At 54.8% G+C, this 23,027-nt stretch overlaps 8 protein-coding genes across 8 annotated transcripts; 4 read left to right on the top strand and 4 right to left on the bottom strand.

The window, feature by feature from the left end:
* Positions 1–1,984: 1,984 nt before the first annotated feature.
* HRG_02829 (fungal hydrophobin domain-containing protein) lies at positions 1,985–2,422 on the top strand (the record flags this gene model as incomplete). The annotated part of the gene is made up of 3 exons (XM_044861300.1): positions 1,985–2,150; positions 2,233–2,318; positions 2,381–2,422. 3 exons carry the CDS (start codon positions 1,985–1,987, stop codon positions 2,420–2,422), a joined length of 294 nt encoding a protein of 97 aa, XP_044722326.1.
* Positions 2,423–3,425: 1,003 nt separating this feature from the next.
* Positions 3,426–11,551, bottom strand: HRG_02828 (KR domain-containing protein; the record flags this gene model as incomplete). The annotated part of the gene is made up of 12 exons (XM_044861299.1): positions 3,426–4,428; positions 4,514–5,488; positions 5,550–6,300; positions 6,361–6,825; positions 6,903–6,972; positions 7,035–7,185; positions 7,283–9,786; positions 9,829–10,075; positions 10,124–10,490; positions 10,567–10,836; positions 10,902–10,968; positions 11,027–11,551. The coding sequence occupies 12 exons, from the start codon at positions 11,549–11,551 to the stop codon at positions 3,426–3,428; spliced, it is 7,395 nt and encodes a 2,464-aa protein (XP_044722325.1).
* Positions 11,552–12,278: 727 nt separating this feature from the next.
* On the top strand, positions 12,279–13,459 carry HRG_02827 (zinc-binding dehydrogenase domain-containing protein; the record flags this gene model as incomplete). The annotated part of the gene is made up of 2 exons (XM_044861298.1): positions 12,279–12,838; positions 12,928–13,459. 2 exons carry the CDS (start codon positions 12,279–12,281, stop codon positions 13,457–13,459), a joined length of 1,092 nt encoding a protein of 363 aa, XP_044722324.1.
* A 798-nt stretch (positions 13,460–14,257) lies between these two features.
* On the bottom strand, positions 14,258–15,700 carry HRG_02826 (transaldolase/Fructose-6-phosphate aldolase domain-containing protein; the record flags this gene model as incomplete). Its single annotated transcript, XM_044861297.1, has 6 exons — positions 14,258–14,675; positions 14,753–14,984; positions 15,075–15,183; positions 15,249–15,401; positions 15,523–15,566; positions 15,634–15,700. The coding sequence occupies 6 exons, from the start codon at positions 15,698–15,700 to the stop codon at positions 14,258–14,260; spliced, it is 1,023 nt and encodes a 340-aa protein (XP_044722323.1).
* A 1,477-nt stretch (positions 15,701–17,177) lies between these two features.
* Positions 17,178–17,645, top strand: HRG_02825 (uncharacterized protein; the record flags this gene model as incomplete). The annotated part of the gene is made up of 1 exon (XM_044861296.1): positions 17,178–17,645. One exon carries the CDS (start codon positions 17,178–17,180, stop codon positions 17,643–17,645), a length of 468 nt encoding a protein of 155 aa, XP_044722322.1.
* A 905-nt stretch (positions 17,646–18,550) lies between these two features.
* HRG_02824 (uncharacterized protein) lies at positions 18,551–19,516 on the top strand (the record flags this gene model as incomplete). The annotated part of the gene is made up of 3 exons (XM_044861295.1): positions 18,551–18,688; positions 18,739–18,800; positions 18,877–19,516. 3 exons carry the CDS (start codon positions 18,551–18,553, stop codon positions 19,514–19,516), a joined length of 840 nt encoding a protein of 279 aa, XP_044722321.1.
* Positions 19,517–20,503: 987 nt separating this feature from the next.
* HRG_02823 (integrase core domain-containing protein) lies at positions 20,504–21,815 on the bottom strand (the record flags this gene model as incomplete). The annotated part of the gene is made up of 5 exons (XM_044861294.1): positions 20,504–20,515; positions 20,567–20,575; positions 20,654–20,662; positions 20,745–21,286; positions 21,632–21,815. 5 exons carry the CDS (start codon positions 21,813–21,815, stop codon positions 20,504–20,506), a joined length of 756 nt encoding a protein of 251 aa, XP_044722320.1.
* A 68-nt stretch (positions 21,816–21,883) lies between these two features.
* On the bottom strand, positions 21,884–22,663 carry HRG_02822 (transposon Tf2-1 polyprotein; the record flags this gene model as incomplete). Its single annotated transcript, XM_044861293.1, has 1 exon — positions 21,884–22,663. One exon carries the CDS (start codon positions 22,661–22,663, stop codon positions 21,884–21,886), a length of 780 nt encoding a protein of 259 aa, XP_044722319.1.
* Between the last annotated feature and the right edge of the window lie 364 nt (positions 22,664–23,027).

Raw genomic sequence — 23,027 nt, 5'->3', positions numbered from 1 at the left:
ATTGACATATACAAATATGCAGAGTATCATGGGCATGCTGACAAGGGGCGGCCCGGAGGATGCAGTCAGCCGGCTCGGGACCCGCGGGAACATCGAACCCCGGTGCGAAGCAGTTCCCCCATTGAGGGATCTCTATCAATCATAGTGCTGCACTTCTAAAGACCTTTTCATCCCTCGCCTTCCCGTATCCCTCCTTGTCCTCTCAAAGGGCGCTAGTATTAAGGGTGAGAGGGGAAGCAGTTGGAAGAAAAAGAAACTGGGAAACAGTAAAACATCATAACGACGTTCGTTGGACTCTATATATTCTGGTCTGATTGCCTTGCGGGCCTGCCGCCTCGACGTGCTGTAGCCGTCAAACCGGGGTAGGGCTCGTTTCCTCGCACTCATTCCCCTCCCCGTCCACCGGCAAGCTCGTGCCGGTACGCACCTATATGCTTCGCCGTGACTGTACACCATGCCCCTCTCTTGAATCTTGAAGTATAAGAAAGGCTGTGCTGGGCAGGCATCGTGATGCCACCAATACTGTTTGTGTTGTGGTACCCAAGAAAAGTTGGAGTTACGGGCACCTTGTATAATATTGCGACATTCCGGTTGCGGCTTAAGTTGACAATCTCGTGGATATAACGGCAATGTTATTAGAATTCCTGGCCCTTCTGTCTTCCCGCTTTCTAATAGGCGCATGTTCTTTAAGAAGCTATGTCTGACTGGTATGCTGGACCTCGAGGATGCATCCGTCTTGGCCTGCTCGCGGAGGCTCTTGCTGAATCCAAAACGGTAAGCCATTGTCTCGACGGACTATAGTCATACACAACTTGCCGGAGATTCCCAGAGGCTTGGCATGGACGAGCCAAAATACTCGGCACAGTAATGATGGCCGGCAGGTTGATGAGAGATGCCGTGGCTAAAGAATATGTGTTGATCGGCGTGTAGATGCTTGGTTTGCATATCGTAATGATCCCTGTAAGATCTTTAACTAGTTGTCATCGTCAGGACAACCAAAGACATGGATGGCTGCCCTTGGTCCCGACGGGAATATGGAAAATCTGGTATAGAGACAACACCCTTACGGCACGGGAGCGCGCATCAACCCGGCCCATCCATTCTCCCCAACGGCCATGACCCCCTACCGGCGGCGCTCGTTCATGGAAGAAAAGGCCGGCAACCGCGCCAAGGAAGCTTTTGCATTTAAGTTTTGCTAGACAGTTCGACGCCGCCTTGTCCGAAGACGCAGCGGCTCTCTCCGCCGATGCAGCTTTCTGTTTTGCTACAACGCTACAGCGCAAGATAGTCACCCATCGACATCTATTCTCTTCATGTTCCCTTTTTTCCCCTCTCACTGCATGTCTCTCACCCCCTTCCCAAACTAGCTCCCCTTCCCTCTACATGTTCCAAAGCCCCGACGTGAAAGCACCGCATTTGAGACATTTGTTGACACGATGTCGCAGACGCCGCAGAGTCTACACCTCGAGGATGATGGCTCCCTGCGTTTTCCCCGGCCAGATGTCGGTCCCTGGGCGCCTTTTGCTTGGCTGCCTCCCCTTCTTTCAAACTCCATTTCCCCCGGCTCGCGTAGTAGACGGTGGTCCTTGGCGTGTCAATACATGTAGAAAGCCATGGCTTCGTGTGTTAATGTCGTAAATCGTGTCACACAGCCTGTCCTGCCGAAAGGGGGGGACGGCGGGACAGCGGGAAGGGTCAGCTTTGTTGGCGTCCTTGCGGAGGATCACGCTGAAGACATGGTAATCGTGGGCCGACTTGGACTCGTCGATTCACTGATATAAATATCAAGTATGGATCCCGATTCAGACAGCTCTCCTCATCATGCCCGAGCATTCCATTCCTTTCACTGTCGATTCCGTAATCACCCAAAGCCACTCGTTTCCGGCTGATCCCATTCTTTTCAACAACAACAACAACAACAACAACAACAACAACAATTCACCCACACACCAGGCGCACACACGCAGACATTACCAACGTTAAGATGAAGGTCTTCGTCGTCGTCGCTCTCCTCTCCTCGGTCCTGGCCGCGCCCACCAACCTCGAGGCTCATTGGGTGTCTGGCCTCTGTAATGGCGGCCTCCTCTACACCAGCCCGTCGTGTTGCAGCACCAGCATCCTGGACATCGCTAGCCTCGACTGCAGCGTCCGTACGTGTTGTTCTCCTCCCCGTCTCGGCCCCGGTCTCGGCGACGGTGAAGGCAATGCGATGCTAACGACGGATTTGCACAGCCAATAAATCCCCAAACGCCATGAATTCGTTTAGGAGCATTTGCGGCGCCATGAACAAGTCGCCCAAGTGCTGCACTATTCCACTTGTGAGTACCATACCGCCGTCAAACCCAGTTCTCACACATCCGCTGCTAACACGCTCCCGCAGGCTGGCCTGGCAATCCTTTGCACCGATCCCATTGGCGCATGAGCAGTTGATATGGGCGGCAGGTCGGGCGAGGGGACCTCGGTTCAGAGGTCTTACGTGTAAATCGTTCTTGTTACATTCTTCTATAAAGAGATACATATACCTGCGCGTATACAGCGGCACGGTAGCTAGGTACTCGCTCCTATAACTCCATCGACATACGCTCCTATGGTTCGTAATGCACGTGCTAGCCTTTTGTCTACATTGCCTGTAGTATAGTAGCGCTTGTATACGAGGCTATACTGGCGTTAAAGACACTTTGAGAGAGTGCCTCGGCGGCTTTAATAGTCTAAAACAGGCGCTCGAGGGCACATGCTGAATTGAAGGTCGGCCACACAAGTGAGAAAACACCGATTTATGCAGAATCGCTAGTCAAGGGCGAAAGAGACTGTATTTATATATACCTGTGACATCCATGTGATCCGAAGGGCCCCTATATGCCGGCTTGTCTGTGAGGGCACTGATGAGGTCCCGCTAATCGTGCGATATCTGCACCCCCCTTGCTCTCGTTTATAAGAGGGCTTGTGGCCTTCCTCAAAGGTTCTTTACAGGAGGCTCTGGCTCCGGTGTCTGCCCTCGAGCCCAGGTATTTCCCGGTTGTTGCTGGCAATCACTCTATAGCAATACCGTTTGTACCGCCTTGCTGCTGGTTCCTCGGGCTGCTTGTTCTACATATTAAATAAATCACAGACCGTAGAGATGTAAGACGGCGTATAGGCTCGAAGTCGAACCGACGTTACGTCTACGGCCCTGGCGCATGCGGATGGGAGCTGTAGCAATCCCTTTGATAAATACGGAGAGGGGGCCCCGAATGCTTCTTTGAGACAAGCTCTGTTTCATCGATGGATACACAAGGTACTAACTAGTCTCTGGACGACGGGTTCTTTCAGCTCAATGCTCCATACATAGTCTCATATGCGACAGGAGAACAACAAACACCTCGGATAGTAATACAGTAGCGTGAGCCCGTCTCGGGTCGAAACAGGGGAACAGCACTCAACTCCTACTATCCTTCAGCTTGTTTGCCCCCCCTCGCGACGGTCGACAGACGAGGACTGGCTCGAGCGTGCGGAATCAACTCGGCCGGGATCTCCGCAAACGTCAGGTCCACCAACGTGGACATATGAAAATCACTCGCCATCATTTTCAGCACTGGAATGTTCGCCTGAAAGTTCTTGATCATCCAAGTCCGGAGATCGACCGCGACGAGGGAGTCGAAACCGAGCTCGACGCCGCCCATCCTCATCAGGTCATCGTCACTTGTTGACACCAGCAAGGCTTTGCGCAGTTGAGTACCAAGGGCTTCCTTGATGACCCCGAGGACGTCCTCATCCGACCTGCATGTCTGTAGACGATCTCCGATGCTCACCGAGGTGGTCTTATTATTTCCGTTGATGTACTCGACCGTATTTTGACCAGCAAAGCGGGCGACCTTGGGATCAGAAAGCCACGAGCCAGGGCCCTGGAGTCGCTTTAGCGCTACATCATCTAACCCAACCCATAGTTCGGGCCCTGCCGGGTTGTCCAGGTATCCCGCCTCGATGCACTCCGCAACAAGCTGGTGAAAGTCTTGTTCGGATATGAGCATCAACGTCTTCTCGTCAAGCATCGCGTTCAGATAACGAGGGGAACGGACTATATAGCCCAGGCCAATAACAGGGCTCAGGTGGATCGTAGACACGCGGAGACCACGCTCTCTGCGGTTTTGTGCCACAGTAACCATGCCCATGTTTGCTGCTGCATAATTTGCCTGGCCGGCGCTCCCGGCGATAGTTGCCACGGAGGAGAATAGCACGAAAAAGTCGAGATTGACGTCGTGGAAAAGGCGGTCCAGGTAGGTGGTTCCAAGGAATTTTGGCCTGATCACCTCCATTACTTGATCATAGCTCATGTTGCGTGTGAAGACGTCATTGAGTACCATGGCGCCGTTCATCAGTCCAGCGATAGGCGGGAGAGCTTCAACAATGGTCTGATGCACACGCTTGATGGCCTCTTCGTCGGTCACGTCGCTATGGAGGTCGGTGTCAGCTGGTTTACCCAACGCAGAGAGCCGGAAGCTCTTGTCCGGCACCTGAGAAGAAATGATGCACGTACCAGCAGTATGTTTTGATCATAGCGCCTCGTCTCGCATGGTCGTCGATCCAGCCAGGGTCGATCTTTGGGTTTCTGCTGGAAAGGACAAGATATCTCGCGCCTCCCTTGATCATCCAGTCGCATAAAGATACGCCAAAATCTCCTGAAAGACCTACGAGCCAGTATGTCTGGTCACTTTTAAACATTGGCCGAGAATCGAAACTCTCAACCCGGGCGGGTAGAAATGCCGGCAATGCAGTCCAATCGACGATTGCGAGGGGATCTGCGGGCCTTTGCTCGGCGACGAGGAGCTCCAGACTGACCTTCTCGGAAACGACCGGGTTGCTTCCCTCACCGTCGCGAATGTAGCCTAAGGCTCGCTCCAGATGGTGCTTGACCAAGCCGGCAGGGAACGCCTCGCCTGCGTCGTCTCCCTTCGGAGAAAGTATGGTCTGGAAAGTCTCTGTGCGGCACTGTGACGAGAGGCCAGAAGCCAAGACGAGCTCATTTTCTGAAGGAACGACGGAAAACCCGGCGAAACAGGCTGTGTCGGCGGCCACCACCTGGTCGATGTCAGAGGACCCGAGAAACGGTGCAAGTCTGATCCACGAATCTGGAGCTTCCTTGTCGGCCGAGTCTGTCGAGAATGTCACTGTGACGCCCCTTCGTGAGGCTTGGGTGTTTATGGCCGCGGCGATCATGGCAGTGGCGTTGTGGACAAGAACCTTCTGCCCTGGATGGAGGGGGTCGATAATAGCCATGGAAGCCAGATGAGCAGCGACTCGCGAAAGGAAGGCGACTTCCGACAATCCAAAGAGGCTGTTGCAAGCCACAGCGGATTCCTTGTCGACTCTGAGAACAGAGGCAAGCGAAGGGATCGATACCAGATACCGAGCTCCAGTTCCTTGGTCCACTCCGAGAGCGATGAAGCGGCACCCAGCTGGTCCCCTCAAGGCAGACAGGATGGAGTGGGTGGTGCGGAGCTGGATACTATTCCTGCCCAATCGCGATGAGTGTCATGCCAATGAGGACTTCATCCATTGATGGAGTCTCTTACCTTGACGAGTCGTGCGATACAAGGCTTTTCGACGTCTCATATCGAGAAAGCTCCCTCAGGTGACAGCCGAGGCGATGCTGCTGTAGCTCAACTACCGACCTACTCATGTCGACCTGGTGGAACACCCGCCGCCGGGCCGAGTTGATACGGTCGTTGGCTTCAGGGACAGGAAACAGCCGAGGCACGAGCTCACGCCCCTCAGCGTCCATAACTATCTCAGGCTCCTTGGTGTACAGCAGATCCTCATCGTCTAGGCTCGTGTTGGTGAAGCGTAGAAGCGTCTCGGCGACAGCGCGAGCACCGATTTGGCTGGGGTCCGCGACATCGAGGCATTGCAGGCGAATGCTCTCCTCCCGGGCCGCATAGCGTCCAAGCCCGACAGCCATGTTGCAGTACGGCTCGTCTTGCAGACGGCCGCTGCTGAGCCATAGGATAGTCTTTTCCATCTGAAACAGGCGCCTGAGCTTATACCACCTCTCGGGTGTCATGTCCTTGAACACGGGCTGCTCGAGATCCGTTAAGCTGACGACGGTTGTATCGTGGTCATCATCACCCTGATCGTCCATATCCTCTAGTCTCCTGTAACTCAAGATAGTGCCAACAAGTGGCCTGAGGATGCCTGCGAGCTCTCGAGCCAGCCTGGCTATCGGCAGGCTCACCCCTCCCAGGACGACCACCTTGCCGTACATCGGTCCCATGGCGGCCGCGGCGGAAATGGGATCTCGGATGAAGTCAACCCGCGCATCTACAGCTGTGGAGACAAAGACCGGCATGCCTATGGCCTCAATGGTCTCCGGGGAAGGCATGGTACTAATAACTGAAAAGCCGGTGCGCTTTAGGATGCTTTCCCACTCAGAGACGCTCGCCAGGGGACTCAGAATACGTCCCTCGTCTACGCCTCGCCACCAGCCCGCCAAAGTCCCAAATACGAACCCGTCATGGACATACCTGAAGCTATCAACGGAAGATTCCGCGAGGATTAGCTTGCCGCCGGGTTTGAGTAACGTGCGTAAATGCCGTATCGCCTCTTCTAGCCTGATGCAGGCGTGAATCACCATGCAGGCGATGACAACGTCGTACTCGCCCGCCCGAAATCCTTGCTTCACGGGGTCCCTGTCGGCGTTGTACGTCTTGAAGGTGATTTGGTTTCTCCATGGCGTGAAGATTTCGGCCGCGTTCTCGAAGAAGCTGGTCGAAATGTCGGTGAAGGTGAATTCGTCAAAATCGTGGCCAATGGCATTCAAGATTGGCTTCGTGGTGGCGCCGGTCCCAGCGCCTGATGAGGTTGGCATGTATTAGCATCGACACCTGGCAGTAGCTTGCCGCAAGCATGGACAAGAGGGGCGACATTACCAACTTCCATGATCCTGAGGTGAGGATTGACATCCGTCAGTTGCTTGACTACGTTAGCTGTCCAAAGGCTCTACTGAATGGTTAGCCCTGGTTATCCTTGGACTCACAACTCAGCTATGTCGATGGTCTTACTGTTTGCTTGGCCCCAAAGCCATCATTATAGTATTCTTCAAGGAGTCGTGAATTGCGGAAATTAGCCAGCATTTTCGTCTCCCCCCTTAAGACTTCGGGCATATTCTCGTTCACTTGGCGCAGCAACCGGACATCGACTGTTCCTCCCACCCTGCATAATAGATGCATTAGCTATCATCGCCAATCACCTCGGTGAGCTCTTTTCTCTAAAACTGGTGTGCCTGAGGCCGACATGCCTGCTTGCTTACCCTTTAGCCTTGATGTCGTCCTCCACGTCTTGAAGACTATCGTTGAGCCATTCCTGTTTCATCCACGGGTACCCTCCGCGCCTCCACAGCGCCGTCGTATGCCGAGCAAAGTTGAGATAGTGACGATTGGAGCCTCGCTGCCTTTCTGGGGAGTCGGTGGGAACGGCGTCATCAAGCTGTCTAAGGAAGAAGGCAGACATCCGCAGCACGGCCGCCCTGAGCTCCCGGCCATGTTTCGTAATGCGAGGACTCGAGGTGGCAGCAACGCCGTCCACTTTTGATGGGATCCAGTGCGTTGTGTAGATAATGGTTCGTTCGCTGTGTTCGTTTGCGTTAAGGGGTTTGAACTGAATCTGCATCACCTGGATAGCTGCGCAGGACTGCCCCGTCTCTGAACAGGACGGGTACAAGTTGATGTCCCCATAGAAGCCGGTTCCGGGTGCTTGTAGGTCTCGAGGGATATGTATTGTACAGTTTATGTCGTGGTAGTCGCTCCTGAGATATCTCTCAAGGACCAGAAGAGCAGGGTTGACTCTCATAACCTCGATGGTTGTAGGCACATGCAAGGCGAACAATCCGCCATCGCCAGGGTATCCGACTGCGACCACAGTAGTTTGAAACGCAGCGTCTAGGTCGACTGGATGGACGAGCAGTTGACGAGCCTCATCGCGCCCAACCGAAGACGTTGTCGCCTTCTTGGCGACGCAGAATGCATTGTCGAGCTTGCGCTCGATTGAAGTCAGGGAGCAGAAAGGTCCCGAGAAGTTAAACCCGAGACTGTGAAAGAAATCGTAAAGCCGACTAGGCTCGACAGGAATGACGTGTGGCAACGTCGGCGGACGCTGCGGTAGCAGGTCGAGAGCGGTCTCCCCCAGGCAGACTTTGAGTTGTGCCTCAGCTACTACCCGGAGATCCATATCGTCATCGAGACTTCTGGCCGCCAAGTATGTGAAGTTGGCCCTGATGCAGTTGGGAGCTGCGGTAGAGACTTGTGAGAGCTCGACGCGAACCTCAACGCCCGTGTCGTTTTCGTCAAAGGAGATGAAATGGTGAATGTTGAAACTGTCCAGTTCAACCATGCGGATACTGGTCCATTCCTGGCCAGGCACTAGGAAGCGTGCCGCTTCGATAGCCGTTGACGCGAAACCAGCAGCGGGAAACAAGATCTGGTTCTGTACTCTATGTCCCTCGAGCCAAGGCAGCTCGCTGACCTTCAAGACATTGCTCCACCGCAATGCGTGGGGCTCGCTGTCGGGTGACATGTGCCCCAGCAGTTGATGGTATGGCTGATCGCGAAGCCGTATACGCCGAGACTTTCTCGACTCGTACCAGTGCCTGGCTTCGTGGTTCCACCGGTAGGTTGGCAGATCTTTGACCACCTTTGACCTCGGCGTCTCTTGCTCGCGGCACGAGAGCGCGACCTCGCAGTGTTGCAGGCTCGGCACGCCCGTCGCCGGGTCAAGGTGCTGCCAAAGAAAGCCCAAGCATGCGGAGAAAGCTTGCTGAGCATCAGTCCCGCGTTGGAGACAGCCGTGGTATGGCAGCCTGGTGTTAAGAACCTCCTGGACAACTTGGCTCGCGGGGCCTGCAAGTGCCGGATGAGGCCCGACCTCAACGGCGGCCGCAAGCGGTCTACCGCTACTGTTGGCGGCCTCGACTGCCGAGGCAAGGGCCTGGGAGAAGAGCACCGGCTGTACCATGTTTCGGGACCAGTATAGATCGCCAAGCTGGTCGCTGGACGGATCTATAAGCATGCCTTCGTTGACGCTGGAGTACCAGGTGGTGCGCCGTGTCATCTCCCCGGCTTGCTTTGACTTGACGCCCGCGCGCCTGAGCGACTCTATGTAGGACTCCCGGCAAGGCAGCATGTGCTTTGAGTGATAGGCTTGATCAACCTTTAGCCGGCGGTGAAACTTATTCTCGTCTTCCATGATGACGGCCAGCTCCTCGAGGGCATCCTCGTCTCCAGAGATGGTTGTGCTTGTCGACGAATTGCTCGCTGCCACCGTGATGCGGCCGACGAACTCGTCTGCCTTACACAGCTCCGTGGCATCTTCTAGAGAGGTCCCTACCGCCAGCATGCCCCCCTTTATCCCTTCTCCATTGGGACTTGAGGACTTGTTGCAATGCATTCCCCGATAGTACGCCACGCACATGGCATCACGAGCGCTCAGATAACCGGCGGCGTAGGCTGCGGCAACCTCGCCGCCCGAATGGCCAACCACGACATCAAATCGTACGTTTGCCGAGGCCAGGACATCGACCATAACAATCTGCACTGCTGCGGAGAGCGGGTGTGAAACGTCGGGTTCGCCGAGACGAGAGACGGAAGCGTCAGCCAGCATCTCAGCCTCGAGCGACCAGGTTGGGCGGTCCTCGGCTGGGAGCTCGGCCAGATATGATTCTAGCCTTTGGACAATTTGTCGAGCCAGCGGCGACTTCTCAATCAGCTCAGCCCCCATGCGGGGATATTGTGCTCCCTGGCCTGTGAAGACGCCGAGAATCTGAGAGGGTTTGCCACTTCTAGTCAATGCCCTGACGCCCACGCGATCGTCATCCTTGCCAGGATCTAGACTGTCGCGCATTTTGGACTTTAGGTCCTCTATCGAGGCCGCTGCAAACGCAACGCGATGTTGGAAGGCAGACCGACGCTCTCGCAGTGTAAAGCCCAGATCGCCCAGGTCGGTCTCGGGGTGAGCATCCAGATGCGCGAGGTACGCCGAGAGGTTGGCTCGGAGGCTTGCGTTCGACTGGGCCGAAAAGACGAAGGGCGCGAAGGGGGTTCGGCAGTCCCTGGCCATGCAACTCGTCCCAGCCCCTGAACCGTCACCAGCCGAGCACTCAACGAGGGCTGGTTCCTCGTAACTCTCCAGAATGACGTGAGCATTGGCCCCTCCGAGGCCGAAACCGTTGACGCTGACTCGCTTGGGCTGGTTCCGGGATGGAGTCGGCCAGGGCTTGGCCGTGTTGGTAATCTGGATGTTCCCATAGAAGGGTGCAACGGCCGGGTTGAGTTGGTTGAAGTGGAGGTTGGGAGGAATGATGGACTTCCGCAATGCTCGTGCCGACTTGACCAGTGCCGCGATGCCGGCTGTGGCCTCTGTATGGCCCAGAAATGTCTTGGCTGAGCCGGCATATATAGGGCTGTCGCCTGCGTCCTCGCCTGGGCCGAAGAATGCAGTGCTCAGGGCTTCGGCTTCGGCCGGATCTAGAGCGTAGCAGGGGTCAGCTCACAAGACACTGGGAGAACATTCAAGACGTCCCCTGGATCTCTGGAGGCTTACCGCCAGCTGGCGTTCCGGTCCCATGAGCCTCGATAAACTGAGGTCGATGTGCTGGATTCCTGGCATCCAGACCAGCTTTGGTGTATACGCTGCGTATCAGGGCCGCCTGTGCGTCGGCGTTGGGCGCACCTAGTCCGGCACTTGCTCCGTCCTGGTTGATGCCAGTTTCCCGAATAATGCATTCAATGTCATCCCCGTCTGCAACCGCCTGAGCGAGCGTCTTGAGGATGATGGCTCCCACACCCTCTCCTCGCCCGTAGCCATCCGCGTCTTTGTCCCACATTTGACAGAGGCCTCTTGGCGACAGCATCTTTGCTATGCCTTGAAGAACGTACGGTTCTGGACCAAGGGTAAGGTTGGTTCCGCAGGCAACGGCGACGCGTGAGTCGCCAGCACGCAAGGCTTGCACAGCGTGGTGCGTTGCAGTCAGGGAGGAGGAACATGCCGTATCAAGAGTTACCGAGGCGCCGTGCCAGTCAAAGAAATATGAGACTCGGCTTGATGCAGCTGTTTGCATAATCCCCGTTGCACTCTGAGGCCCCAAGTGGTCCATGTCGCGAAGCCCTAATATCTCGTAGTCATTCCGCATAATTCCAGCGTAGACGCAAGTATCACTCCCTCGCAAGCCCTCAGTAGTCAGACCCGCGGATTCAACAGCTTCGTATACCGTCTCTAGGAGCATCCGCTGCTGAGGGTCAATGCACTTTGCCTCCATTGGGTTGACACCAAAGAACCCGGCGTCAAATGCGCCTGGGTCTTGGTCCAGCACATATGAGAACTGGACGTTGGTGTGACCATGGGAAGAACTGTTTGGGTGATAGTAGCCCTTGGCGTTAAACCGACTATCGGGAATCTCGCTGCGGATGTCGTGTGGTGCCCGGAGATGCTCCCACAACTGAGAGGGCGAGTTACACCCGCCAGCGAATCGGCACGCGCTGCCGATGAGAGCAATGGGCTCATTTTTTTGTGTCTCCGGGAAGGGCATGGTAGGAAACTGGCCACTCCGATAAATGGAGTATTGAGTCATCCAGAAGACAGTTTGGATTAATACGTGGCTGCACGAGCCGAGACACAGGAACTTCCCAGTTCTTTATATGGAGAGCTGTGATGCCTGGAAGACTCCGGCGCCGACGAGGTCGAGTTTATAAGTCCCAGTCGGCTCTGGGCGAATGTGCAGGCAAAGTATCAACTCGGTGACTTATCCCGTGGTAGCCGCATCGCCCGCGGTCTCTCAATGATCGCGACGCCTCTGCCGTCCGTGGCTTCCGGTCTTTGCTGCCTGGGGCGTTATGCCAGGGTGATCCCTTGGCAAACATGCCACCAAGCCCAAAGTATTCACCTCGCCCGTGATCTTTCTCTTGATCACGATGCCTCTGCCGTCCGTGGCGTATATGCTTCGCTGTCCGTGGCGTCTCTGCATTGTTGTCCGCACGCCAGTGCGACGGGCTGCCTATTAGGGTAACAGGATAAGAGCTGTGGGCGTCAGACAAGAGGGTGTTATCCAGATTTCATCGTTAAACGTATATACATACATCCAAGGAAGGAAAAGAGGGGACCCCGAGATGGCTTATCTCGACCAACCGCTTCTTGCATCATCCGGCCGGTGGCTCGACCTCTTTTGCTTCTCCCATCACCCTTATAAATCAAGGCACAGAACCTCCCTTTCCAACAAGAATCTGCCTCGTAGTAAAGGCGATATTCAACATTGCAACATGGCACCGACATCGTATACCGCTTTGGTGCAGTCCAAGGAGCTTTCGACGAAATCGAGGCTGCCTCTTGCCATTGCCCCTTCCTGCTCCCTCCCAGACTTGCCGTCACCATACCACGTCCTCGTGCGGGTTTGTGCCGTGGCCCTGAATCCTTCAGACTGGAAAATGCCAACGTTCTTCTATGCGGAGGGCAACGGGCTTGGCGTGGACTTTTGCGGCATCATCGAAGAGGCTGGCCCGCTTTCCACCTATAGTCCCCAAGTCAGGGTATGCGGCGCTGCCAACTTCCCATACGCACCAAACGGTCCACGACGTGGCGCCTTTGCACAATATACCGTGGCCGACTCCCGATGCTTGCTCAAAGTCCCGGATGGAGTGACCGACTCCCAAGCGGCTGCTATAGGGGGCGTAGGCTGGGGTACTTCGTGCTTGGCCATCTCGGACTCGGAAGCGCTTGGTCTTGCGGCACTTCCGTCAAAACCAGCCGACAAGCCGATTCCCGTGCTAGTCTACGGTGGAGCAACCGCCACTGGCATCATGGCTATTCAGATATTGAAGCTGTGAGTCGCTGTACTGCTCCAGTCCCATCTGTGCATCTAGCAGCACATGATGAGTCTCCCTAGCTGCTCCTGCTAACCATGGTTGATAGCTCTGGCTATTTACCAATTTCTGTCTGTTCTCCAAAGTCTTCTGAGCTGGTCAGGAGATACGGGGCCGTCGGGACAGCTTCATACTTGTCTTCAACCGTTGCAGATATTAAGAAGCTGGCGGGTGGGGTTCCGATCAAGCACGTACTCGACTGCATCACCACTCCCGAGTCAGTTTCTCATTGTTTCGAGGCCATTTCGCGTGTGGGCGGCCGCTATGCCTGTTTGGAAGCTATCCCTAACGGCTGCACTTTGAGGCGAGCTGTTAAAGTAAAGGTAGTGATGGGTTACGAGTGGGAAAGCTTTGACGTCGAAATGAACCACCCGGTTTACTCACGGAAAGCAAACCCAGCATCGGAGGCCCTTCGCACCACGTGGGTCAAGGAGATTCAATCCCTGCTAGACAAGCGAGAGATCACGACCAAGCCGATACGTGAGATCAATGGAGGGTTTGAGGGAATCATCAAGGGATTGAATATGATCTATCGTGGAGAAGAGGGAGACAAGAAGCTGGTTGTGGGGCTTTCATCCTAACTTGAAAATAAACCGGTGTATATTTATTACTGTCAGGACAAGAAAGGGCCTATAATACGCGTTAGTAACACCTCTATTGGGGGTGCCCTCATTTTCCATGGTGTAGCGGTATTTTACCAGCTTGATAATTACCTAAATAATTAGCTGGAACCCCTGCCTTGGAACTCCGAAGCTCCGCGGGCAATGGCGATGCATACCGTCGTCACACCTCACCTCTGTCCGTATCCACGGCGTTGCCGACAAAGATGGTTGTCTACCCGGGGCCTCACTCGGCCCTGCCTCTTATAGCCAGTCCCTTTATGTCTTTTACCTGGCATTATCCGTTACAGGAGAAAAAGAGCCCTTTAATGTGCGGGCAACATCACCGGGCACCCCTTCGGAGGTTGCCTCTACTTTGGGTGCTCGTACGGCGTTCGCGTCATACATGTGCAGCATTACTGTCCGGCCAGCCTTTCGTATTCCTACCGAGTTGCCAGGTACCTCCGATGGCATAGAGAAAACAGGTTGCCCGAGCAGTAATCCTAGTCAGCTGCCGATCACCGACAACCAGCACATCTTGACTTGATGGCCTAAAATTATGCGTTACAGTCTGTACCAAGACATCAACACTTGGGACGGGCTTGTAGATGTCGCACTTTGTTAGCTACGAGGTGAATTACTATTCTGCGGCACGAGACAACATGGAATTTATCCTGTCCCTTGTCACTCAACTTCTACACACGCTCCGGAACATTTACTCCCAACCCAGCATCAGGAAATAGGGTAGCATTTGATTATCAGTGCCATGGCTTTCTGGCTTCAAATGGCATCGTCTGGTTCTGAGAGCTGCTTCACTAGAGCCTCGAGCTTCTCGTCAAAGTCGGCAAAGTAGTTGATGACCTGCACCATCTTGCCCTCGCTGGTGCCGAAACCGCTCCGGGTAAAGGCGAGCCTCCACGCCGCCTCGTTTGCCACAAGCTCCCGATACTGGGCCCTTGGCTTGTCCGGGTCAGCGGCCACGTATGCCCCCGGAGAACCGCTCCAAGAGGAAGCGTCCCTCGCGGCAAGTTTGTGCAGCAAGCCCGGGGAGACGGTGATGTGGTCGAGGCCTGCCAGCTGCATGACCTCGTCCACCGACGTCAGTGACGCCGCCACCACACGGGTGCGGTGTGCGTTGTCGCGGAAGTATGTCTGAGCCTCGCGGCAGAGGTCAAACGCCTTGTGGTCGTCGACGAAGCTTGAAAAGGTGAGATGATGATAAAACGAGCAAGTATGTGTGCACCATCGGGGGCCTTGAGGAGAAGCCGGACATACCCATGTTCAAAGTGCACCTTGAGCTCGTTGACGTAGGGCGCGATGTAGGTGCATCCTGCATCAGCAGCCAGGACCGCCTGCTCCATGCAAAACATGGTCGTGGCCAGCGTAGCGATGCCCTTTGCCTCGACGGCTCGACACGCCTGGAGACCCTCCCAGGTAGCCGGGATCTTGATGCACACTTTCCGAGGGTCGAGGTCGGGTGCCAGAGCGCCAAAGATGGCCAAGATTCCTACGCGCTCGCCTCTGATGAGATGAATGTACGATTATCTTTCATGGCGCTCACGGCCTGTAGGCTCGTGCCAGGAAGAGTGAGCCTTACTCTCTGCATTTTCCACCGATGCCGCGGTTGAGTAGGAAAACTTGGGGTTCGTCTGCACATGAAGGCGGCCCGTCACATTTGGCGCGATCCGCAGCTGCAGCTTAACCATCTAATGAAGGAAATGTCTCATGTCAGAGGTGATGACACGCTGCATGAATCACGGCCAAGACGCACCAAAACCTCGACGGCAAACGCCTCCAGGGAAAGGAGGCCTTGCAGCCGTTGCAACGGGCCGTTTGCTTCGCTGATGGCGGACTTGATCAGCTCCGCGTGATGGAGGCGGGAATCGCCGGAAACGGGCCTCGACAGCTCAAAGAATGCAATGGCCTATGGGAAGCATCGAGAGTCAGCTCAGTCGAGGCTGGGACGTGGACGAGACCGATCTCTCTCCGATGACTTCTCCAACAATGACAGGCTTGTCCCACGTAGGGCCCTTGGAGACTCGTACCTGGTTTGACGTGCAGTCGACAAAGGGGCCCAGCCTCTCGGCCACTAGAGTCTCGCAGCAGCCGTGAGTAACAGCTTCATCGCGGATGACAGGGTTGGAACGTGCTCGTACCTTGGGAGTCGAGGGTGTCGCAGTCGACTTGGCTGGCCTCACGCAAGGCATCGAGCAGGGACGGCATGTTGCTCGCAGAGGGACAGTCAAGTCTCAGAATTGTCCTGGTCCCGTCTTGGTGTCGAAGGCGGGGGGGCGGAGGCGGAGGCGGATCACGCACTGTTGCTGGAGCCGAGGAACCAGCCGTCGTGCCACGAGTGTGAGATCCGAAGACTTGATCTAGCTTGCCCGAGCCGAGATCGTCTTGTTGCATTAGCTCAACGTCATGCCTGCGCATGAGCCCCCGCGCTGATTCATCAGGCAGCGGACCCAGGTCCGTCTTGAGCTTATGGTTCGTCCTCAGGGGCCACATGTAGGCTTGCGTACTGTATGTACATGAATCGAAATTCGAGCTATGAATGCTGCTTAAACCTGTACAGTACAAGTCCGCGCATAAATATGCCACTGGCATCTAGATGCCTTTACCCCCCGTCCTCGATGCCGTCCGCCTGGACCAGACTCCAGGCTTCAAGGACTGCGCACCCATTGAGGGCTCAAACTCGACAGAACGACATGGAGACGTCCTTCCTTGACCACAGAGAGGGACCATGCCAGGAATCGTGCTGCTCGTCTTTGCCCGCGCTTGCCCGTCTCCGTAATGACATATTCTCTTGGCGAGCTCCTAGTCCGATCCCACACCCTCAGGAAGCTCCCTTTTCTCCTCCTCATTTGCCCCGCATCGATATCCTCGTATTCACGCTTGAGTACTAATATCAAGCAACAGACAGTCCAACACGTGTAGCCCCTCGAGATCCCGTGAGCACATGTAGTCCTGCATACCAATGGGCGATGCCACCCCCTCGCGCGCTGCTTGCCGGCTGAACCAGTCGGCTCAGTGGTCTGGACCGCTCCAGCGTGATGCCAAGTTGACTTCCAAGTGCGTTGGCAGCTAACGGTGAGCGCGGTGCAACATCGTATCATGTCAGTCTACTCTGTATGCATCCAGAGCCTCCAGTCTCTCGACTCTATTCCTGAGGGTCACGCCTCTGCATTGGGCCCCTTGTTTGTCGCATGTGTTCCGAGGCCCGAGCTCCAAGCCATGTCTCTCCAACGTCTGGCTGGGGAACAATGGCCGCATATCCGGCCGGTTCGAGGAACGACGCAACTGCACCGGCATGTGGCCGGTCCTCCACACCGGGCTTATAGTGTACTGCACATGCTGCACCCGCTATTTGTTGATGCTCGATGATCGGGCATAGCCGCGTTGCGCCAGAGGCCGCCATCGGGTGTCTTGCAGCTGTCAATTATTTGACTCTGTCTGCACATTAATATATTCATGTCCCCAGATGTAGTCGACAGAGTTACATTGAGCAGCATGTGAAGACTGGCTTCTAATGGGTGGCTAGACAATACGAGGCGTGTATATCTTTGGATCTACTTGATAATTACGAGTATAAATGTCATCAAGTGCTCCCGGCGTGTTTGCCCACGAACCTTCGCAGTCATACTCAAAGACTTCTCGCATCATCTGTTTGAAGCAAAATACCAAAGCTTCCTGCTTCACCATGCTTCTCCAGCTCAACCTCCTTGCCGTCGGCGCCACCCTGGCCACCGTCGCCTCCGCCGTGGGCAACGCGCGCGTTGTCAACAACTGCCCCTTTGAGGTAACCACATGGTCCGTCGGCAGCACCGTTTCGGGCCCCTACACGCTGCAGACGGGTGGCGTCTACAGCGAGCCGTTTACGCGTGACCCCCGGACCGGCGGTCGGGCCATCAAGACGACCATCGACCGCGACGGCCTGTACACCGGCCAGCCACAGACCATCTTTGCGTACAACCTGCAAGGCAACCACGTTTGGTACGACCTGAGCAACGTCTTTGGCAACGCCTTTCAGGGCCACCGGCTGGTCGTGGCTAGTGGGGATGCCGAGTGCCAAGCCATTGCTTGGGAGGACGGCATTCCCCCTGCCGGCAGCCAGGTCAAGAACTGCCAGGAGCAGGCCGATGTTACCTTGTCCCTTTGCCAAGGATAAGAGGATGGGTTGGAGCATTACGTGTATGATTTTCAGGCTTCATGCGAGTAGCCAGTAATGTCGAAATGCTCACATCGCGTCTTGCCTTGATATCGGCAAAGGGTCAGATCATGCCCGAGGGACTGAGTGGATGTTTCTAAGCTACCAATGGCGTAATCAACGAACATTAATTATTAGAGTTAAGAGGGAAAGATGGGCACACCCTAAAACCCATCATCTAGTTTGCTCTCCCTAGTCTCACTAATATCAGCAGCCATGTAATCCAAATCAAAAGCTCATTGCATTGCGCCATGTGTTCCTTCGGCCTGAGCACAGTTTCCCGGTTGGTTGTTAACCCAATGATAAACGATGTGTATATTTGAGGAGCCGAGTCCCATGGGTTTCTGCCAAGCCTTTATCCGAGCATCGGGTCTCTCATGAAACTATATGATAACGATGCTCTTTGTCGAGATGGTTCTCAGGGCGTGCATCTTTTGCGTTTTGAACGCCATTGCCTCCATCTTTCGTTTAGTCAGTTTATCCCAAAAAGACAGTCGAGCAAGCCAAGATCCTCGCTAGTCGTTATGAACGGGCAAGATTTCTCGCGTCCACTTCTTTAAATAAGCAAAGGGTATCCAACGGTCCAAGGAGCCAGCTCCTGTCCAACATCTCGCAGGTGCTATGCACCAATGGAGGACTCATGTTAGCAATCTAGGCATTCACAACCACAAGGTCTCCTCCAGCCCACATGGCGCCTGTCAAACAAACTACGGGTGCAGACCATGTTTTCAGATTAGTCGGTGGCCGCGCGGCCTGTTTGCTTGATGCATAGGGACGAGGAAAGATGAGCTGTGAGGAGCACGGGCTGCTGTGTTCGGAACTGATGCTCCCTGCAAGTGATGCATCTGCTCAGTGTCAAAACAAGAATGTTAGAGGGCTTTCTCGATGGCGGCATTCCAAGGTACGCCATTTTGATGCACACGTGGGGCCAGCACGAAGAGACCTTTGCCGATTTTCGGAACAAGAGCTCACGACTCCGGCGACTGACATCAAAGTCGGACAAGGTCGGTGGCGGTTGCAGGCAGGCGGCATGGACGGGCTCGACTACCTCTAGATCGGCACGTGCTGCATCGACAAGAGCAGCAGCGCCGAGTTATCCGAGGCTATCAACTCCATGTTCAATTAGTATGCCCAGGCCTCCGTCTGCTATGTCTATCTTGCCGACGTCAGTCCCGTCGTCCGGCGATGTGAGGGTCAAAATCAGGGGCCCGTCCTCTGTCCGCGCAGCTCGAGGATTTCAGACACTCCCGGTGGTTCACGAGGGGATGGGCCTACAGGAGCTTCTCGCACCGTCCCTGTTAAAGTTCTACGACTTGGCCTGGTATCTCTTTGGCTACTCTAGCCGGACTTATGCCCACGGAATCGAGATCATCCCCCCTCTAACCTCGCTTCTGGCTGAAATCACCGGCATACCCAACAAGCTTGTATACCGTGAGAGCTTCGACCAAGCCTCAGTGGCCACGAGGATGAGCTGGGCGGCCGGCAGACAGACGACGCGTACTGAAGATGCGGCTTACTGCCTCCTCGGGGTATTCGGTGTCAACATGCCCATGCTCTACGGCGAGGGCGAGGGCGCATTCGCACGGTTGCAAGAGGAAATCATGAAGAAGCACGACGACCACTCCCTCTTTGCCTGGGAGCTTAACGATGTCCTCGTTGCCGGGTTGAGGGTCGACGGAGAGACTTGCATAGCCATTTCCCTCAGGCATTTGAGACGCTGTGGCTGCGTCACCGTATGCCGACCACAAGATGAACCCTCCAGACACTTCGTATCGACAAACGCTGGTATCCATATCGAGTTGCCTCTGCTTCGACTGCGGTCCGGTGAGTAGCTCGCCCGCCTGAATTGTACCGAAAATTCCGGCCAGCACGACTACTCCAAGCCAAGTATCTCTGCCTCGTTCTAATTCAGGCTCGGGACCGGAACAAAGGCTTCTATAGGCGCACCACTGCATCGCCAACCCTTGTACCTTTTCGATTCTTCAAGCATGCAGTCCGCCGCAGCATATATCTAGCGCCTGCTCCAATCGTCACCCACCGGCAGACGAGAAACGGGCCTCTTTTTGTCTCGGCCGCCTGCGCTAGGCTCTTCAGCATACGTTCCGTATACTCGGCGGTCCGCGACATCCAAGAGGGGGTCTATTTCCTCATTAGCAACCTGTGGAGAAATTTGGAGGGCGGAAATGGCATATTCCTAGACTGTGAGGGCGTCGCGGGCGTGAAATTTGCTATTCGTGTCCAGTTTCCGTGCGAAAAGGATGAGGTAGAGACCTATAGGATCCGCGTCGCGTCAGCAACTATTTGCATCTTCGTCGGAGGCATCTCTGTTCTATGGTGAGCTCATGGTACCCCTAGAGGCAGACACGGCCGCCGAGATGGGGTGGGTATCACGGGGCAGACCTAGGATGCCAGGGAAGATCTATGTTGTGCTGTGAGGAGGGCAAACTACGGAGGTGGAACAGAGTCTAGACTAAGTACAGGGATGCACGTGACGGAACCCAGGTTGGTGCCGTGACAGTACCCCCTCCCAAACGGCTGTTCGTCCTCGAACAGCCTAAACGACTAAGAGCGGCCTGGGCACAAAGTATATAGTTGTGCCCTTTACTTTCTGCCCAGACCGGGGCCTGGCTTGTTTGGGTGAACTCTATGAAAGTCGAGGAGTACTTGGTTATGTCCTTTGAGGTCTCTAGCCGGTTGCCAGGTAGGGTCATAGTGTTTCCACTTGACTAGGTAATGTAGGCCATCAACGTCTCTGCGGCTATTTAGTAGCCCGTCAAATAGCCATTTTTCGACTAGTTCTCCTGTCTCGTCATCGCGTTCTAGGACTCGTCCTCGGATGTTTTTTGACTCGGCCTCGTTGATAACGTCTTGGCCGGGTAGACCATTTGCTTCTGGTTTCGGTCGTAGGAGCGAGTTGTGGAACACGGGAAAGATCTTCATTCCCTCGGGGAGTTTAAGCAAGCATGAACGAGGGTAGACTTTCAGAATTGGGAATGGTCCTGCCCACTTGTCGTCTCCTTTCTTCATCGGCCGGTTTGTCTTCATATTCTTCGTGCTTACGTAGACTTCTTGACCTTCGGCGTACTGAGGAGCATCTTCTCGATTGAGGTTGGCGTTCTCCTCGTAGCGTCTGGCGGCTTGGGTTGCAAGGGCTTTCAGCTGAGTGATAATACGCTCAAAGCGGTCGGCGATGTTGTTTGCTTTGAGGAACTCTCGTCGTTGGGCTGCGGACTGGTTTGGCGGCAGTGGCTTGGTTGGTTCAGTGCCGAGTTTGGGGTGAAACCCATAGTTAGCGAAGAATGGTGATACTCCCGTGGTCTCAGATGTAACGTTGTTCGTGGCGAACTCGGCAAGAGGGAGCCAGTCGACCCAGTCGTCTTGGTGGAAGTTCATGAATGCTCTCAGATATTGTTCGATGCCTGCGTTGATCCGTTCCGTTTGTCCGTCTGTCTCTGGGTGGAAGGCGGAAGAATGGCGGAGTCGAACTCCTAGGCGGTCGGAGACTTGGCGCCAGAACTCGGAGATGAATTGGGAACCGCGGTCGGAGATGACATTGTCGGGTGTGCCATGGAGGCAATAGACTCGGCTGATAAAGACAGAGGCTAGTTCTTCGGCTGTTAGGCCTACAACTGGGATGAAATGGCGCATCTTTGTCAATCGGCACACAACAACGAGGACATGCTGGTATGTTTTGCCATGGCGCTCGCATTCTGGCAGGGGCGTGATGTAGTCAATGGATATATCTGACCAAGCTTGGAATGGCACTTGCAGTGGTTGGAGGAATCCTGGGGGTGCCGACCTTGAGGCTTTGACCCGATCACACAGCTCGCAGGCTTTAACATATTCCTCGATGTCTCGGGTTATGCGTGGCCACCAGTAAGTTCGGCTAACCAAATCGATTGTCTTTATCCGCCCGGGGTGTCCTGCAGGGCCTGTGGAGTGCGTACGGTAAATAACCTGGGTCTTTAGTTCCTGATCGTTGGGTGGTATGAAGAGCTTCTCGCGGTAGTATATGCGATTCCCAATGACAGAGCAGTCTGCCATTGCTACGCGAAGTTCCTTTCGCCATTTCTTGGGCCAGCGGCGGTGGGTTGATGCGTCTCTCAGGGCCGTCAGCATGTCTTGGGCCATCTCTGAATTTTCGTAGGCTCTATCGACCAGTTCATCGATGGGTTTGTCCATGGCTGGCATGATAACGTCTATCGGGGCGGCAGCGAGGTCGAATTCCCATTGACTTCTCGAGTCAGTTCAGCCAGGGCCTCTGGGTCAAAGATGTGTTCTGGCAGAATGGTCCGTTGGCGGTTCTTAATGCGGTCGTCGTTTGTGTCTGCGCGCTTGGGTTGGTCTTCTGGCTTTCGACTTAGCGCATCTGGACGGACGGCTTTGGTGCCTGGTCGATAAACAATACGGAAGTTGAAGCCTGACAGGAACTCGGACCAGCGGACTTGTCGTTGGTTTAGAGCCTTGGTTGTTGTGAAATATTCAAGGTTCTTATGGTCCGTGATGACTTCGAAGGGTTCTTGGGTCCCTTGAAGCTCAGGCCTCCATTCTTCCAGAGCCTTAATGATCGCCAGTAGTTCCTTGTCGTAGATCTCGTAGTTGCATTCCTGGGCCGAGTGTTTTGACGAGAAGTAGGCTACAGGTCGCAGTACGCCTTCATCATCATACTGGGACAAGACTCCTCCAGACGCCCAGTCCGAGGCGTCTGTTTCAAGTACAGTTTTCCTATTATAGTCATATAAGGCTAGAACCGGTGCTACGGAGAATGCGGCTTTCAGTCGGTCAAAGGCGGTTTGGTGTTCTACCTCCCAGGACCAGATTGTGCTCTTCTTCAGGAGGTCATTTAATGGCCGGGTGATCTTGGAGAAGTCACGGATAAAGCGGCGATAAAAGTTTGCAAAGCCGAGGAATCTTTGTAAGTCGCGGAGTGCTGTTGGTGGCTTCCAGTTGAGGATTGTAGAGACCTTGTCGGGGTCCATCTCGACACCTCCAGGCGTAACGATCAGCCCAAGGTATTTCGTCCTAGTTGTTTCGAATTCGCATTTGTCGATATCAATCTGAGGCCTGCATCGCGAAGTCGTGTGACTACCTCGCGGACGTGTTCCTATGTTGCTTCTTATCTGTTGAATATATCAAGATATCGTCAGGGTAGGCGGTGCAGAACTTATCCAGAAGGTCGAATAAGGTATGGTTGATGTAGTTCTGGAAGGTTGCTGGGCGTTGCAGAGGCCGAACGGCATAACCAATGTTTCAAACAAGCCAAACCGTGTGATAAAGGCTGTTTTCCATATATCTCCTCGGCGATGCGGATTTTGTTAAATGCGGCGATAATGTCTAGTTTCG

The sequence above is a fragment of the Hirsutella rhossiliensis genome (genome assembly GCF_020360975.1).
Source record: "Hirsutella rhossiliensis strain HR02 chromosome Unknown scaffold00003, whole genome shotgun sequence".
In the NCBI taxonomy this organism is placed as follows: domain Eukaryota; kingdom Fungi; phylum Ascomycota; class Sordariomycetes; order Hypocreales; family Ophiocordycipitaceae; genus Hirsutella; species Hirsutella rhossiliensis.
This window is presented reverse-complemented; position numbering and strand designations above follow the sequence as displayed.